General features: G+C 35.8%; 1 protein-coding gene across 2 annotated transcripts in view; it reads right to left on the bottom strand.

The window, feature by feature from the left end:
- The window catches only part of LOC150095572 (serine/threonine-protein phosphatase PP1-gamma catalytic subunit A), a 207,415-nt gene that overhangs the window by 98,378 nt on the left and 89,496 nt on the right, over positions 1 to 19,541 (bottom strand). Inside the window, exon 1 of one of the 2 annotated variants that reach the window (XM_090410725.1) lies at positions 5,266 to 5,470. The exons of the other annotated variant lie outside the window; for it this stretch is intronic. Coding sequence (XP_090266851.1) covers positions 5,266 to 5,320 — 55 coding nt within the window. The 5' untranslated portion in view covers positions 5,321 to 5,470. Of the gene's footprint in view, positions 1 to 5,265; positions 5,471 to 19,541 lie in introns of those variants that run through there. 2 annotated transcript variants of the gene reach the window in all.

Raw genomic sequence — 19,541 nt, 5'->3', positions numbered from 1 at the left:
ATTTAATGCACTGGCTCTAGTTAGCATATGATGAAAGAAGGCTGTGCTGCAACAATATGGGAGAAGAGATGGCGTTTATACATTTTCAATGGCTGTTCACTGTTCACAAAGTCTTTTGAATACAGCATACTGCTAAACTTTTATACCTCCATATTTTAGCATTTGTGATCAAATATCATCTCCAGCTGCTTTTCCACATTGGTTTCAAGTTTGTGATCGCTTTTTCTACCTCACATATTACTCCTGTTCACATTTCTTTTCTTTTTTTTTTTTCACATTTCTCTTGAAAATTATCAACTACAGTTCTGTAATGGCTTGTTTCATTTAACAGTCTTTAAATGTAATTACTGCAGTTGTCTATATCCTTATCTTCAGTTTTCATGTCACCTTTATCATCTTTGATTCTTTTACAGTAGTACTCTTTTCTCTATTTCTAAACTTTTTAAACAGCCTCCAGAACATTTTGCCATTTTCCTGATATTTACCTTCTATATTCTTACTGAAGTCTTCCCATGACTTTTGTTTAGCTACTTCGACACATAGCTTTCTTACATTTTTCTCTGTATTCTTTTAGGGCAATGCTAATTTATTTGCTAGAAACTTTTGATATACTTTCCTCTCTTCCAGAACTGCTTCTTTAACTTCTTGTGTCCAGCATGGTGTCCTTATTTTACTATCCTTGCAGAAATCTTCACCACATGCCTCCCTAGCTGAATCAATCAACATTTTCTTCAAAGTTTACCACTGTGACTCCAAGGTTTCGTTCTTATTTACAAACAGTTTCGTTCTTTCTTTAATAATGCTTTTATTTCTTGTTTTCAAAGTTTCATTCTTTCTTCAATAATGCTTTTATAGTTTTCTCTGGTTTACCGTAACAGTTGCTAAACTTTAATTCTTTTTGAATACTGTTCTTTTCAATGTGATATTCAGTTTTATCACACTATAAACTAAGTGATGGTCACTTCCAATTTCAAATCCTGTGTACACTTGTATCTGGAACCAGCATGAAGATATCACTATCAACAATAACAGTCAAGGAGGCTTTTCTTATTTCTTGTGTCTTCACTCCATGTGAACTTGTGCACATCTTTATGTTGGAACATGGTGTTAGTAATGACTAGTCCATATCCCGAGCAGAAATCCAGCAGATACCATTATTATTAGCCTTGCCCTTTTCTACAAATTTTCCAAAGAAATAATTAAATATATTAATTCATGAAACACAGGAATGAGGATTTTGGCTTAGGATGACTGAACCTCAACAAGAATGACTGTCACACTTTCATAATTTTGGGATAGTCCTTGTTGAGATTCAGACTGTGGATGTGGGCTTCACAACTTTCTTTCTATAATCTTTAAGTGGAAAATAACTTCTGTGTGTGTTTCTTAGTTTTATTCCAGCAAATTCTGTCTAGTGGATAGTGTAGCTAACTAAACCAGACTTCTCATTATTCATAAAGTAGAATATAATCTTCTGAACTGAACAATGTTTGCCCATAATAACCAAGGCTGCATGGACAAGTGAAACCTGTAAACTCCAGGATGAAAAAAAAAGAAAAAAAAAAGAATATTTATCTTTCAGTGAGTCTAAAAAAGAATCTAGTTTTCAAACTTATAGATACTTGTCTGTCAATCTGGAGAAGTCCCACAATTCTGATACCTCCTATATATATGGAATAGAAATTTCAGAAACATCAAGAGGAAGATTTGGATAAAGGTCATAATTATATAATTTTAATGATTTTTTTGATATTATAACCACTCGAAATAAGTTTCTCTGATAAAGGACAGTTCTTTATTTAAAAGAGAACTAGTCAAATACAGTTTGCCAAAGTTTCAATCATACCATATTTCTGACATGGATGTTGATGCAATGCAGCATCAATGCATCCAGCATGCATTGTTTTTCTATATATGGACACTTGCAAGACTGTATTAGGTTGTTGTAAAATGAAAATGTCCAGAAACCAGAGGCAATCATATCTTCCATTTCCAGAGTAAATTTTATTCCTGGGTTTATTCAAGGAAGAGCTACAGATAGCAAAAAACATCAACCTATCTATACCAGATAGATGGTTTAAAAGGAAAAAAACAAGTATATGTTGCTCAGATCATTCCATGTAATTGCTCAAGTTGGATAAATAGAAAACTGCATTGTGTTCCTTCAATCTGTTTAAAAAGTCTTTTTATCAAGAAAAAGTAACCAGAATTTATAATAAATTAAATAATTTCACAATATTAGAAGTAAAATCTTTTGTAATAATGTATCAGCAAGTGGGATGTTTGTGAAGCATGAAACTACATCAAAAAGATGTATGGGTTGTAAAGAAGATAATTCCAATACTTTATTCTTGAAATTCTCTGAATTTTTAATAAGGGAAGATGAAATGTCAGTATGAAGCTCAGAGAGGTTATGAGAATTTATAAATCAGACAACTTACATAATTAAGTCTTAGAGATTCTTTTTATGTATCTTTAGTATACCATAAACAAGAGAAGGTCTAGCATGATGAACTCTTAACTTTTAGATAGTATTTCAAACCAAGATTAAACTCCATCCAGAATATTAAGTTTGCTGATCTGTGATGGAATTGAATCTCATGAGATGCATCAGTATGTGGTATGATCCAAAAGTAGAATATTAAATTTTCTAAAATAATTAATCATAAACTACAACAGCTCCCTTTTGTCATTTTTTTTTATTACTATATATGGTGTTTAAGAGAAGATAGAGACATCATTTTATGAAAAACTGCTACAAGGTCATATGGATTTAAACAAATATGTGCTGCCTGACAATGAATTTTACTTGCTATAGAATAAGTGATGTTATGAAGGCTTTTAGCAATTAATTAAAATGATAAAGATTTAAATATTATAATTTAAATTTAATTATTTCTTTGAATTCTATTGTTGTAGATGGAGCTATCCTCCTGCAGTGAATATGCCATATATTGTCATAGATTTTAAGTCTTATTCTAACTTGTTTCTCTTTTCATACATATGCATTGACAATGGCTAGGAAATTCTAGCAAAAATTCTGCAAGTATTAAATATTAATTTTTCCATATGCCAGTGCTTTCCCATCATTGAATTTTATCAATATGTCATCTACTTACATCTCTGTATTTCATTCAATGGCGTACTAGAAGATGAGTGACACATTAAACCATTCAAGGTTTAGTACAGTTTGGTTATTTGAGAGTTAGATAATTAAGAGTTCATAATGCAGAAAGACTATATATCATAATGAATAAATACCACAGAAAGATGTTTTAAGCCATTCAAGAAGTACATTGCCTAATACATAGTATATTATTATCTTCAAACCTCCATGGAGTCATATACTCATTATGGAAAGTCCCTGTTTCTTTCTCTCTCACACACACAGTTTTATCATAATATGGCTTAAGTACATTCACATTCTCTGCAGTGACCACACTCTCAGACAATCCATTCTAATCATTCACTACTCTCCATGCAAAGAATCTGTTTCTCACTCCTTTTCACCACCCTCCTTAGCTTGTTCTCTCCCCATCTCCCACCAAGGGTGAGTATTAAAAAGTAAAATGTCATAGGGCTAATCTTGATATGTTCATCATCCCGAAACTGACAGTATCCCTAAATTTTCAGTAGAAAAAGTACAAACCTTACATTGGCACTGATGTTTGGACTCAAGACTGTTTAGAATTACACTGAAAAAAATGTAGGCATGTATATTAGAAAACAATTTTTCTTGAAGTCAGGCAATATCCATCTGAAAGCAGAAAAACCTATGTCGTTAAATAAAAACCCCAATTGTATCAAATCTATAACAGTCTTGACTAAAAAAGTATCAGCAATGTTAAAAGCATATTTTAAAGAGAATGTGCCTTTAAAACTGTGAAATAAGGCTAAACGTTTTCTGTCAATAACTACCATGCCAGCCTTGACATGTTTACATATCAATAAATAAATGTCCATTGAAATTTAAACAGTATTCAGTACTATCAAAATAACATGGATGTAAAGCATAAATTAATTATGATCAATTTCATCCACATCAGCAATGGAATAGTTAAAGGCCAAAATGCATGCACAAGAAAGATGTAATTCCATCAATGAATTCATATTTTCATTGTAAATATTTCTTCCCAACTAGAGATGACTTACTATCTAACAACATGTTGATATTACAACCAATAATACAACCATTCCACAACAAGCTACGCAGTCCCGATTCACCGTATTTCAGCTGGTTTAAGAAATTAGCTATCTGATGAAAATTATTTTACACATCGACCAAGATAATGTCCACAGGATTAAACCAAACTCATTCTAACCATAGGTTATAATACTCTAAGAAGCATCCACTTCTGCTTAGAAGATACCACATCATAAATAGTCCATTGGTTTAACTTATTTGCAAAATATTTGTAGAACTTGAATGTCCCTCTTTCATACATGTAGCATTTTCAAATAAGGTATATGTCATGTGTGTGTGTGTGTGTGCATATATATATATATATATACACACACACATTGACATTGTACACTAGATCAGAGGACCGGTAATACAACAATGCCTGCCTGCCTACTAGATAACATGAAAAATAAACTAAATGAATCAAATGCATTTTCTACACTGAATTCCTCTGAAATATTTTTAATGAGAAATTCTGTGACTAAAACAAAGGAATAAGAGCTAGTAAAGCTCCTGTTTCCTTTGTTCATTATGGGTTTTACCTATCATTTATAGAGAAACGAAAAAAAATCGTCTGGCTGTAATTAGAAATAACTCCTCGCCACTGCTAACCCACTACCAAAAAAATATTGTTGAGTAGTATTGACTTAACATTACTATTGATGTTTGTCGTTCGTATTGTATAACAAATCATGAGAAATATTCCCTTTCAAATCTTGTATATTTGTTAAAATCCGCATAAAACGTTGGTTAACTTTCGAAAAAAATTTTAGATCAACAATAAAAATTATATTTCTGTGCCTGATAAATGTAAAACAAACTACGCCCACTAAAGTATTAGTATTGTTTATATATTCAAAGTTATAACAGGGCAGCGAAGCAGTTTAACCCTATCTCTAAAATTTAATAAATAAATAATAATAATAAAACGGGAGAGTGAGCAGTATTTAGCTGAGTAATCCATATTTGCTAAACAGTAAACTCGATACAATAAACAGTCCCTAAACAAATTTCCTGTAAAGTAATTCAAACCCATATAAAAGTAGTGATATGAAAAAGGTAATGATATAGTATGAAATTACCTTCTAAAAGACGAGCTATTATGCTGTCTATATTCAATTTATCTGCATCAGCCATCAGATTAATCTCTGTAAATAGCAACGCAGCAATACTACTTAATTTGAGAAGAGGATGGAAATGATATCGACTAGCAATTAAAAGCCCTCGCACAAATCAATTTACGGTGGCTTCAAAAATGGCTGTAGTAAACAGTGACGTCATGACAGTTCAGTCTGTCGCCAGTCGTTTAGTTTATACTCCAACTATAATATGGATCTTGCTCTCTCTCTCTCTCTCTCACCCGTACAGAGGACAAAAATAAAATACAACATACAATAAAACATTTCTTTAAAAAAAAATTAATAAATTAAGATGTTTGCTCATAGATGAAACAAATACTGATTTTTACTATAAAAAGTTGGAATGACAACAGCGACGTAACTATAATTTTTTTATTTGACACGAAACTTCCTATCATGACAAAATTTTCAAAGCAGAAGGAAAACCTTTATAGTCTCTGTTCGAAAAAAAAAAAATGGTTTCGAGTCTGTTGACATTTAGATGAATCCTCATGTCCTATCTCCTCCTCATCATCATCATCATCTGTATCAAGGATTTAGGCTTAGCATGGCCTGTTCCGGCCTTAGAAGTCATTTGAATCGTTTAAGAGAACGTACTGGTTTTCTTTTTCCAAATGGCTTGTACTTTAAGGCTTGTTTGGGTAATCTTTCTGTTTTCATTCTTTGAACGTGTTCCATCCATTTATGTCTATATTTTTTTTTAATTTTTTCTATTACTGGTTCTTGGTTGAATTCTTTCATAATTTCTTCATTTCTTTTGTGATCAAATAGGGTATACTTTGCAGTTTTTCTCATAAACTTCATTTCTGTTGTCGTTAATCTTTGTTTGTCTTTTTGTTTTATTGTCCAGATTTCGCTTGGGGGTCCTGTAATCCTTAGAGAGCGCGTCCACTGGGTGGTGGATAGGGGAGCCCACCATGTGTGTGTGTGTGTGTGTGTGTGTGTGTGTGTGTGTGTGTGTGTGTGTGGTGGGGTGGTCCGAATATTACTATTACTATTATTACTATTATTACGGGCAACTCCAGGGAGTCATTAGACTCATCGAGGGAGGCCCCAAATCATATTCATCACAACTATTCGACATTCATACAGTATCTATCATACCTCGCCTTAAACTCATTCACTGTCACAGCATCCACCACAGACTCAGGGAGCGCATTCCACTCATTCACTACTCTAAAAATAAAGAACCCAGCTCTAACACCTTTACTAACCACACTTTTGCCCAGTTTCCATGGATGTCCCCTAGTCCTCCCACAACCAGCCCTGTTCTCAAAAATATCTTCTGAATTAATTTTATAGAAACACTTCAGTAATTTGAATGTCTCAATCATATCTCCCCTCCTCTGCCTATCAACCAATTTTTGCAACACACAAATCCTCAACCTGTTCTCATACGGTTCATTCCACAGACCTGCTATCATCTTGGTCACTCGCCTCTGGATTCTCTCCACCTTCTCCCCATCAAGAAGAAACCTAGGTGACCAAATCTGAGCACAGTGGTCGAAATGGGGTCTTATCAAGGCTACATACAGAGGAACAATAACCTGCTTGTCTCTGATTGTCAACGTATTCTTCAGCAACCAAGTGATTTGATGAGCTGATTTGGCCACTTTTTCAATGTGTCCCCTAAATTTCAATTCCTTATCCACCAACACTCCTAAATCTCGTGCCTCAACAATTTCCTGGAGCACGGTTCCACCAATGCAGTAAACTGCCGCCAATCTTTTCACCCCAAAATGCATAACCTTACATTTTGCCACATTAAATTGACATGCATTCTCCTTAGCCCAGACCTCCAATCTATCCAAATCATCCTGCAAAATTTTGATGTCATCTGCATTCACTATTGCCCTACCCAACTTCGCATCATCCGCAAACAAATGAACTGTTCCTCTCAGATCCTTTCCTATATCATTAATGAACAAATTAAACAGCAGTGGTCCAAGAACATATCCTTGTGGCACACCACTAGTCACAGGCCGTCTTGTGGACTCTACTCCTGAGTAAACCACTCTCTGATATCTTTCCGTCAACCACCCTCCTATCCATCTCACCAACCCTATGTCCATTCCCATATGCTGCAATTTACTGATTAGAATTCCATGTGGTATCCTGTCAAAGGCCTTAGCAAGGTCCAGTAGAATCACTGTAAACCCATTACCCTTATCCAGTTCAGCTGTCACTGTGTTATAATACGTGAGCACGTTACTGAGGCATGACCTACCCTTCACAAAACCATGCTGTCCCCGATACAGTATCCCATTTTCTTCTATCCAATCTTGTATTTTCCTCTTGACTATTTTCTCTAAGACCTTGATAATGATTCCTGTTATGCTGATTGGCCGGTAATTTTCAACAGCAGCCTTGGAACCACCTTTGTGCAGTGGAACTATTTTCCGCTCTTTCCACCCCCTTGGGACTGACCCAGTCCTGAGGCTCAAATTAAACAAAATGGTCAAAGGCACTGACAATTCTTTGGCCGCTTCATGTACGACATGAGCTGGTATACCATCCAATCCCACAGATGTATTGACATTGAGGTTCTGTAATAGACTAGTTACCTCTACTTCATTCATCACAATTCCAGTATAAGCTGTTGGTTCTTCCATTCCTGCAAAGTCACCACCTGGATGATATACTCTTGCAACGTGCTCGCTCAGTAATTCCACAATATCGACTGATTCGGTTACCTCCCTACCCTCAGCATTTTTTAAAATCATTCTACCATAATATACTGAATAAGGACTCGTGGACCAACAGGACCATAACGGACAGTCATCTTGATAGTAAGGGAAGCGGCACTCCCATGGACCCCCTAGCTGGATCTATCTTCTACTTTGAGGAAGATCCTTTTACTTTAATCTTTCCTATAAGGCCTTATCAGCCAACTTTTCTTATTTTATGACCCATATGCTATTAGAGTACTCGAGGACCATGGGGTCTTTTCATTTCTGGCCTTACAACTATGCCCTCTCTATAAACCTTACTATAATTCTTCTATAATCTACTCTTTCCCCTTCAATATACCCTATTCCTCCTACCTCCTCATACTTTCATTTAATCTACCACCTATCATTTCCTCGTCTCCTTTGTCAAGGCTCCCAACATCACTTTATTTTGTCGTATTGTAAAAACGTCAGTTACGACAGTTTAATTATTGTCGATGTTATCAAATCAGTGTGAAGATCGTAGAAATGGTCTGAAATCTGGAAATTGGCTAATATGTTTCTAAAAAAATATATCAACAACTTTCAGCGCTGCCTAAGTTATCGTCAGATATCCGCATAACTGGGAGCTGAAACACTTGTTCCAATTCATGACATTGCGATTTCAGCGCTGTCTCTAGATTTATTTCATCAATACCATCTGTTTCTCAGATGGTTTATGAACGGGCAACTTACTGCCATGAGCTATTGGCCTCATGGCCGATGGTAAGTTTGGGTATTTGGTTTCGTTTTGACTTTCAGAAAAGTAAGACATTTTTGATAAACAGAAGTATCAATCACTCGCGCGGTCCCTAAGCTAATTCATTATTACTGGAAATAGAAAATGGCACTGATTAATGTATATCCATTAATCTTTAACCAGGAATTTATACTCCGCAACAAAAAAATAATCACAATCTGTTAATTTACTTTTTTGTAATGAAAATTAAAGAAATTGTCCGATACCAAATTACTCTTATTACATTAATATCCCGTTTTGTCCATGCATATCTACTCAAGAGAGATGCGGTTTCTAAGCAAACATCCCAATGAATGTTCCATAAATGGACATGGATATTTTGGCCAGTTGGCAAGCAGAATAACATGGAGTTCTTACTACGAAGTTGGACATGGCATGATGCTCAAATGATGTTCTAACCTGTTCTCCAAGGTGCTCTCTGTACAATCCAGATTGAGATAATGTTTGCTAATGTAACCTTAGCACTTCCAATTCTTCAAGTCATGAAGCCATGTCCAATATAAAATGACAGGGCACATTATCGTATTGATACTCAGTGGAGCCATTTCCATAAAGGCGAATAGCGTAAGTCGTACAAAATTACCCAGAATGCAATGGCATATAAGATATGATGTTCAGTTTTCTAGACACTATGACAACATTCTTATTTCAAGCACTTGCACTTAACAGGTGGGAAGATACACTCAGTAAACAATTACACTCAGATGAATAACGTTTCCTCGATGGCTGCAATACACACTGTTCAAACCCGATGTATATATTGGCTTATAGCAAGGACTTATCTGAACGATAATATTGACGTTATTCATACATTAGTCTCCTAATTTCATATCAATACCTTCCCGATAATATTGGAAATCTGCAAAGTCATTAATGATTACCTTTGTAGCAAAGTAGTTACTAATGTGGTGCATTGTTCGTAAAGCTTTGTGTAAAGAACTCAAAAACATAGCTAAAAGATCTATTGTGCGAAGGAAATTACATAACTTGTAGAAAATTCCTTAGAATTCATCGCTTTACATGTTTTGGCCTTTATGAATCCATCTAGTAACGTCAGTCCAAAGCAAAATTCCAATGAGAATGGAATGTTTCTAAAGCAAGGACGCCAAAATATGCAGCATCGATAATAGTAGATTAAATAACAATATGGCCCATTTTAGCTACGGCAAAACTAGATGAAAATCGTCTTCTACTTTAAATTCTATAAATTGCTCACTCGAAAAGGGACTGGAGCATATAAAACACGACCTAATTACTCTTGTTCAATAACTTTTCACTGAGCAGAAAGAACAAATTCCTTAGAGCTCGTTGCTTTACATATTCTGGCTTTTCGGAATCCATCTAATAACATAAGTTCGAAACGAAATTCCAATCACGCACACACATAGCAAACATAGTACAAGGACTTTTTTTTAAATAATATAATTTTGCACCGAAAGAGGTAATAGAAACTGTAAGAGATTAAAAAACAGTGTCAACGCACTGAATGAGAGGCAATACAGTCTAATAAAGTGAAATGCACCATCAACTTAATTTCTTAAAGGGTCATCTTGAAAGTATACAACCAAACAAACACCTGAAGGACATAGCTTTAAACTTAGGTCACGTTATTGACGCAAGTGGAGCCAGTCAACAACAAGTCCATTAAAAAAAGGCATGTCTGAAACAAGATAATATGTCGAACTTCTTGTTCTTGTATTTAACACCATTCCACCAAAATCTGCTCTACTGGAAGAAAAGCAACGTCGGAAGGGGGGGGGGACACATATAATATCCTTGAGAAAATCACAAAACTCAAAGCCAATATAAATCAAAAACTAGAAAAACATAATCAGAGAACAAAGTATTTTTAACCATATCAAAAGACAAGGAAGCAGCATATGACCAAAATGAACACGGAGTATCAAACAGACAATAACACAAGAACAATAAAATACGGCAGCTGTCATATTCTGAACTCGCTTATTGCATGAAAGCAATGCAAGGACCGATTGAAGGGACTCTCTATTCTACACGAACATCAGGAACATTCGAAAATATTGGCTTACAACAAGGACTTATCTGAACGATAATATTGACGTTATTGATACATTAGTTCTAACTAAAGTATTACCAAATCCACACTTCCAACTGCAACTCGATAGATGAATCAAAGAGGAGGAGGAATACTAATCTTCACAAAAAATAATAATAATAAATGTACTAAAAGAAAATTAAATGTAAATTTAAGCATTCTGATAGCATTTGCATTGAAATAATAAGTGCAATTCATCAACAGCACCAGATTTTAAATGAATTAAATAGATGTCTTTAATGTTCAACTATGCATTACTGGAAACTTAATAGTAATTGGCGATATAAACATTGCAATTTAAATCATAACACCAATGCACTATACTTAGACTTATTATCCACGTATAACTTAATACCACCGGTAATATCACACACACACACACGCACGCACGCACACACACACACACACACACACACACACACACACACACACACACACACACACACACACACACACGCACGCACGCACGCACGCACGCACGCAAGAAAAATAGCGAAATACTATAGCAGCATCTGACATACTTTTATATGCATGTCCATTGCTCAGCAATTGTTTTGGGTTTCCTTTCTCTACTGTAAAGGGTCATCCCAGGAGCCTCCTTGAAATCCTCTGAGGTTTGCTTCGCTTCCGTAATATTCGCCCCACTTCTCTCTCTCTCTCACACTCCATTTAGTTGAGGCCATCCTCTCTTCCGTCTTCCTGGTGGTGACCAATTAATCTCATTCTCTCTCTCTCTCTCTCTCTCTCTCTCTCTCTCTCTCTCTCTCTCTCTCTCTCTCTCTCTCTCTCTCTCTCTCTCTCGGTTGAACATACCCATATGACTGTAAAGATTGATGCTCCAAGAGAATCACAATATTTTCTGGCAATTCAATATCTCCATAATGATCTCATTCGGAATTCTTTGCAAGTAAGATAACATACACCAATTTTGTTATAAACAATTCGAATCCACAGCTCTTAGACAACTTTCTGCTTCTCATTCAAAGTCCATCCTTCCATCCATACATCATGACACACAATCTCTCTCCACTATTAGTATCATCTTGATTTCCTGTTAAATATCTCCATAGCTCACAATTAGCTTAATAGAGTTCCAAGTTTGGTTGACACGATCATCTACATCTGTCTCATACGTTACCGACTTATGAATAACATATTCCAAGTACATGAAATGATCTACTACCATAATTTTACCCAGTAGAAGGCCTAAGTCCGCATTCTTCACCACCCATCAACTATTTTGTCTTTGTAAAATTAACTTTTGCCCCCCCTCCCCTTTTTGGAAATACCAATCAATTTTCTATCATAAAATCCATGTCACCCGATCTTACAATGTACCTGATGTTAAAACTCAGATACTAGCCCGTCTGCACTCAACAGCTGCTCTGCAACTTACACATACGACCAACTGAGGAGTATACTGAGTTCAGTGGAATTGGATCGGTTGATGGATATTGACAGTGCATGAGAAGCATTTAAACAATACTTAAAGGATGCGATATCAGAGTGTGTCCCGAGAGTTCGAAGAATAAATAGGGTAGGAGTTAATTGGATGTGTAATCTTATTAAGCAAGAGATTCGTAAGAAAAGGTTATGTGGAAGGAATACCATGTGCATAAGGATGATGTGCATTATGAAAATTATAAGCAGCAGTCCAGAATAGTCACAACTGTTGTGCAGAAAGCAAAGTCTGAAATGAAAACAAACTAGCTCTGCGTGCTAAAGACATCCCACAATAATTCTATCCATATGATGCAAGTAAAAGAAAGAATGAATAAGAAAGAATAACTGTTCTAAATGCAGATGACGTGAGGATTACAGATGCAGAAGAGGTTGTTCAACTAATGAGTGCCCATTTTGCTAAAAGCTATCAACCTGATGTACGCGACATTGAGCTCACTACTACCTCTTCACTTGATGAAGAAACTCAGGTGTATGAGAATGAGGTATTAGAACTGTTGCACACAAACTGAGCAAGAATTCAGCAATAGAGACTGATGGGATATCAGCACGTGTGCTAAAAGCGTATTCATCTGAACTCGCTATTCCTTTGACCAAGCTGTTTAATATGAGTCTCAGAACCGGAAGGAATGTATGGTGATCTCATTGCAAGAATGATGCAAAAGACCGTGTATCCAACTATCCACTAATCAGTATCTCAGGAGTGGTGGTGAAGATTTCAGAAAAATTGGTCAAGGCTCGCATTCAGAAAGGGATTGACAGTGAATCTCTACTTTGCAATAAACAACATGGGTTTACCAAGGGAAGGCCACGTTTTAGCTATTTATTCATATTCTATAATAATTTTACCATTGAACTAGACAAGGGGAATGGATACACTATAGTACTTTTAGACACAACACACACACACACACACACACACACACACACACACACACACACACACACACACACACACACACACACACACACACACACACACACAATACTTTGGAATGTATTGATGCATCGCTGAACTGGAAGCCTGAACGAATTTATTGTGTTTCATTAAGTTTGTATGGTATTTTGGGTGCGTGTTTCTTGTTCATAGTATGTCCTTAGAGCTCTTTTCAGGCTATTGTAGTTTGTAAGGTTTCTGTATTCAAAAGGTAATTTGTTTATCATGTCTGGGATGTAGAAGTTTCGCGTGGCCTTTCCGTAGTGATTATTGTATTTATATATGATATAATTAGTAGCTGAGGTCTTGTTATACGGTATGTATTTCTGACTGTCCTGTAGTTGGCATCGAAATAATGTTTTAGCAAGGCTGCATAGTGACATAAATGTTTTGCTGTCAGTATTTTGTGTTCTGACATTGCAATGTATATAAGGTCGTTATTTTCTCTTTGTTCTCAAAAGATCAGTTTTATCATTTTGTACTGTAGCGACATTAATCTATTTAATTTGTAGGGTGCACAGAAAGCATAAGTTGTTATAGCGTATCTTAGTATATTTTGGCATAGTGCTATAAAAATAATAATAATAATAATAATAATTTTTCATAATCAAAAACGATGATCGGCTCACTCACATTCCTCCTCCTTTTCTAACCCCAGAGTCTGCTAATTGGAACAGAATTATAAACTTATAAACTTAAAGGGATAAAAATCCTATGTTGTTATATAGCCAGTAAGTGAAACTCAAGATCGAGAACTACGATCTATGAGCTTCAATGCCGAAAAACTATCGGCGAAGGCAATTCGAAGCAAAGGTGGAGCAAGCTCCCTCACAATTCTTGATATTCTCTCATAATGTAAAACACAGCTCCTAGGAGATGTAATACTGTCATTACATTATGAGGAGAGGTCACTACCAAGACCGGTTTCAACCATTTTTGAGGTCTCATCAGCGAGTAGGTACACCTGGAAGATATCAAAGCTTAGTGAAAAGAACTTACATACCTTCACTATACGAATGCCATAAAGGTGTACTTATATTTTGTAATTAAAATGAAAAGCCAAACGGCTAGTTTTCTGGCAACTTAATAGATATTAAAGGAATAAAAATCCTATGTTGTTATATAGCCAGTAAGTGAAACTCAACATCGAGAACTACGATCTATGAGTTTCAATGTCGAAAAACTATCGGCGAAGGCAATTCGAAGCAAAGGTGGAGCAAGCTCCCTCACTATTCTTGATATTCTCTCATAATGTAAAACACAGCTCCTAGGAGATGTAACTTACTGGCTATATAACAACATAGGATTTTTATCCCTTTAATATCTATTAAGTTGCCAGAAAACTAGCCGTTTGGCTTTTCATTTTAATTACAAAATATAAGTACACCTTTATGGCATTCGTATAGTGAAGGTATGTAAGTTCTTTTCACTAAGCTTTGATATCTTCCAGGTCTACCTACTCACTGATGAGACCTCAAAAAAGGTTGAAACCGGTCTTGGTAGTGACCTCTCCTCATAATGTAATGACAGTATTACATCTCCTAGGAGCTGTGTTTTACATTGTGAGAGAATATCAACAATAGTGTGGGAGCTTGCTCCACCTTTGCTTCGAATTGCCTTCGGCGATAGTTTTTCGGCATTGAAACTCAAAGATTGTAGTTCTCGATCTTGAGTTTCACTTACTGGCTATATAACAACATAGGATTTTTATCCCTTTAATATCTATTAAGTTGCCAGAAAACTAGCCGTTTGGCTTTTCATTTTACGAGATTCACAAAAGCTAAGTGTGGTTCCTGATCCTTTGAAGATTCACCTTTCTTTGATCTGTCTTGAGATGGAATATTATCAACACAGGAATTTCCAGCAGTAAAGTCAGCTTGTTTTTCTGACACAGAGGACAATACTCTTCTCTAATCTTGGTTATAATCTTATTTAAATAATCTATTCATGGAGGCCAACACACTAATACTTCGGGTGAAGTCAGGCTGCAATTTCTAGAATCGTTGATGTATGATAATGGCCGGTCATCGGGAGCCACGTCACCTTCTAAAACTTGAATTTACATTCTTGTTATTATTCTTAGAAGATTGTCACTTATATAATTCCATGGATATTCCTCCTAGGTAAGCTACTTCACCAATCTGTGACTTTACCGAAGCAACTCATCTTCCAAAAAAAAGATTCATTAGCTTCTATATCCTCAAATCGCCACAAGTGTTTCCCTGAATGTATTCCTTCCTATCCTCTGTTAGAAAATCCTTAAAATGCTTCATCCAGGATATCATGGGTATTAATATTACCAGATGTGCACTATAATTTGCTGTTCTCATGTGCTTCATAGTTTTCTATGCCTGTGATCAGGGCCGCCCCATGCGGGCGTGTGCAGGTTGTGCCCCCACAAAGGCACCTGATCAGGAGGGGCGCCATTTCATTTAAAATTTCGTTTTAATTTGCAATTTTCATTTTCTATTTTATGGTGGTGCTGAAATATAAATTTGTACAAAAGTGGCTCTTACCCATGGGAAGGCACTGCCTGGGATGATCTATTATATCATAATGAGCGAGTAATCTAAGAACTCTGTTTCAACGTTTTTACATTTTTGTAGAATTATATTTTTTTCATACTTTCCTTTTAATAACTAGTCCTCTGGAAATGACGTGTGCATCCATGGTGCTAGACCACCCAAAAAAAAAAAGCGTTCTAAGTTCGATTCTAGTCGCCGATTAGAGAGACGTTTTCTAATCCTTTCTTCTACCGGTTCCGAATTAATCGATTTCTGGCCCAGACAAGCAGGTTTTTTCCTACAGTAAAACCCGGAAACTCCCTCATTTCCAGAAAATCTATTGTAGAACTCACATTATTTCAAATAATACAGTGTTAGGGCTAGGGACCACGAGATGGTGGAAGTTGTCTGCCATACTCTCTTTCCAGATGCGAATTAAAATTATTGATAATCTTGAGCCAGTTATCTGTGGAACACTGGCTGGCTACCCAGTTTCCAAAAAGTTAGGACTAAACGATCTTGCCTACTCCCTTTGGGGGGAATAAAAGGTTAGCAGATTTGCTTATTATTTACATATTTTAATAACTTGATGTTTTACTAATTTTCCTGTCTTCTGGAAGTAAGCCATACTACGCATACTTCATTTTTGTGTGATGTACAATAAATGACGTCTGATGAATTCTTCTGGCATAAGAATGTTGAGGGAGACATGAGGTTTAAGGTCTCTACTATTGAACTTCTGATTATAAAATAACAGAAATGCTACATTATAAGGGATGTACGAAAGGTGCAGTATGTGCCACGTATCAATACCTGTTACTTGCACAGATAATCGTACCTGGAAGGGTCAACAGGAGAAATGAGCCAGATAGTCACGTTATGTTTGATGAACGACGAGAAAAGGCCAGCCTTCTTCAAGTTACAGCTGTTAGAGATTTGTATACAAGTAGGATTAATCAAAGACTCAATGCTCACGAGACATAGCAGTACATATGGTATGGTTAGTAAAACAATCACCAACATCTATGCCCTTGGCGAGATTCGAATCCGCAACCTCTTGGCTGGAAAGAGGATACGCTAACCATGCGGCCAACCAGTCCGGTTAAGTGCTAGTGAATCTATAAATATACTAAAGAGGTTGTTAAGAAGCCAGGTAAGGAAGTACTTGGTTTTGAAAGGAATTTGAATCATGGTATGATAGGAGCTTCTAACAGATCGTATAAACATAGTGCACGACCAAATAGCTATATAGCAGAAATCATACAATGTAAACTCGCAGTACTATATTGATTTGTTCCAAAGTTTCACAATGGAACAGTCATAATGCCCTGAATCTGAAAAACAATACGAAAAAAAAATCAATAAATAATAATAATAATAATAATAATAATAATAATAATAATAATAATAATAATAGACGAGGAAATAGTTACCCAAGAAACAGGGTATGATAGGATGCGCTATAGAAACAACTAAACCAACACCCAGATAACGCAGATTTAAAAGCTCAGTCCAAAAGAATAAGGAACAATCTTAATGTAGATAACAAACGCAAAAAAAGAAACTACTGTAGAGAAAAATTAAGACAAATTAATTTTTGCACAAAAACCTAGCATTTGATTAACGAGTTACTTAATTGTATTTCCAAAGCCATTGCCTTTGAAACCATAAAACACAGCTGCAAAAAAAATAGGAAAAATCTTCCAACAGCTAGAAAACGACTTTAGTCTAGACTTCATCCTAGAACTACACAAGAAGCTCTCTCGATTCATAAAGAGCGATCCCTCAAGCTGACGGAAAGAAAATGAGACATTGTGGTTTCCAACCATAAGAGAAACAGACGTATTCTCTATAGTTAATTAGATCAATCCAAGAAATTGTCAAGGAATCGAAGGCATAAGAACCAAAAATACTGAACAACAAATGGATAGCCCAGTTTTTATCATACTAAAAGTAATAAATGAAATCTTGGAAACGGGACTTACACCCAACACGTTAAATACTACATTAATCACACTTATATACAAACAATGGAGGGAGGAATTCAATCAGCAATTATAGACCCATAGCTACACTACCAATTATCAACCAAATTATGGAACGGATCGTTCTTAACAAACTCATATTTTTTCAAAAACACAATATGGTTTCCAGAAGAGTAAAGGAAAAACTGCAGAATTTTGGATTTTAGAAATCTAATACGCTGCATTAGATACCAATACCGATGCCCATCCACAATACTAGTATACTATAGGTTGACCTACCTCTCGTGGATGGTTACCTCATAATAACACTAATATAATAATAATAATAATAATAATAATAATAATAATAAAATCAGCTAACGCCTATTTGTTCCTGTATAGGGAGTAGGCGGGGCCGTTTACCCTATCTAACGTTTTGGAGACTGAGTGGGCAGTTCAATCCCCACTGGTTGCCAATCAGAGAGATAGCTGGCCCAAGGCTATCACTGATTCATCGGTACGCAGTGAAGAAGGCGGCAAGCTAGTGCCGCCATCTTGTGGTCCCTAACCCTAACACAATATTTTTTTAATGTCTGAAAATAGTGTGGGTTCGACGGTCGATTTTCTTGAGTTTACGGGACGAAAAACCCGAGTTTCCGGGAGAAAAAACCCGCTAGCCTGTGCCAGAGATCGACTAACTCGGGAACCGGTCGAAAAAAGGATTAGAAAAATTTCCTCTGGTCGGCGACTAGATTTGAACCACCAAATCCTTTCTTCGTGCAGTAAAGCGCCGTAGAGTGCAAACGCCACTTCTTCTGAGCTACACAGGATGGCCGAGCGGTCTAAGGCGCCAAACTCAAGGTATAATAATAATAATAATAATAATAATAATAATAATAATAATAATAATAATAATAATAATAATAATAATAAAGCTGTTATTGTCGTATTTGATGACTTATCGAAATAATTCGATAAGTCAGCAAATACGAAAAAAATAAAGAAGAGCTAAAACATATTGCAGTAGGTGGATCCATTATACTTGTACATGGTTTAGAAAAAATAAAATGCATTGAATCATCCCACAGTTACCAGTAACTTGAGAAGTTTTACACAAGGAGGATGTTCTTTTTCCTGTTCGCTTCCACATTATTATGTATGACATTGATTAGCTATATCTCTGAGCCAAGATCTTGCATTATGCAGATGACAAAACTATGGTATCCACTTATGCTAAAGTAAGCAATGCTCAAGCAAACATGCAATAACATCAGCAATTCACCTGCTGACTTACTGTAAATCTCATTCTCTTCTTAGTTAAATCCTCCGTAATATCTAGTCAAGAAGTTTATCAATATTGTTCATGATCTTCATGGAAGAAGATAATGAAGTCTATGCTCACAACCAATATCTCTTGGATGAGTGTCATCTTGGGGGTGGGGGGGTGGGACAGCGGTTTGTAGAATTCGTGAACAAAATACTGTTCATATGCACAACATCTATGGTATTTTTGTCTGGAAAGGCTTAACGACGTTCTATTTACCATATACAAGATTTGAACCAGGAATGTTTAGTGGTGGCGAAATAAGTCAGCCATTTTGAGAAAAGCCTTTTTTTTTTTCCCAAGACGTTTCCAAATTGTATGGTAAGTGAAATCCAAGAAAAAGAGTCAAAGTGTTAGAGACCAGTGAAATTCGTTTTAACCATAATCAAAGCCACTCTGATTAAAGCAGAGTTATGTTGACAGTTGCAACACGATGAGAAATAATCTTTAACCATCATTCAATATCAGCATTTCGAAGAGAAAATTA

This window comes from Typopeltis vanoorti, chromosome 20 (assembly GCF_054136105.1).
Source record: "Typopeltis vanoorti isolate ZY-2024b chromosome 20, IOZ_Tvanoo_1.0, whole genome shotgun sequence".
In the NCBI taxonomy this organism is placed as follows: Eukaryota; Metazoa; Arthropoda; class Arachnida; order Uropygi; family Thelyphonidae; genus Typopeltis; species Typopeltis vanoorti.
The sequence above is the reverse complement of the archived record's forward strand: the minus strand, read 5'-3'. Positions and strand labels throughout refer to the sequence as shown.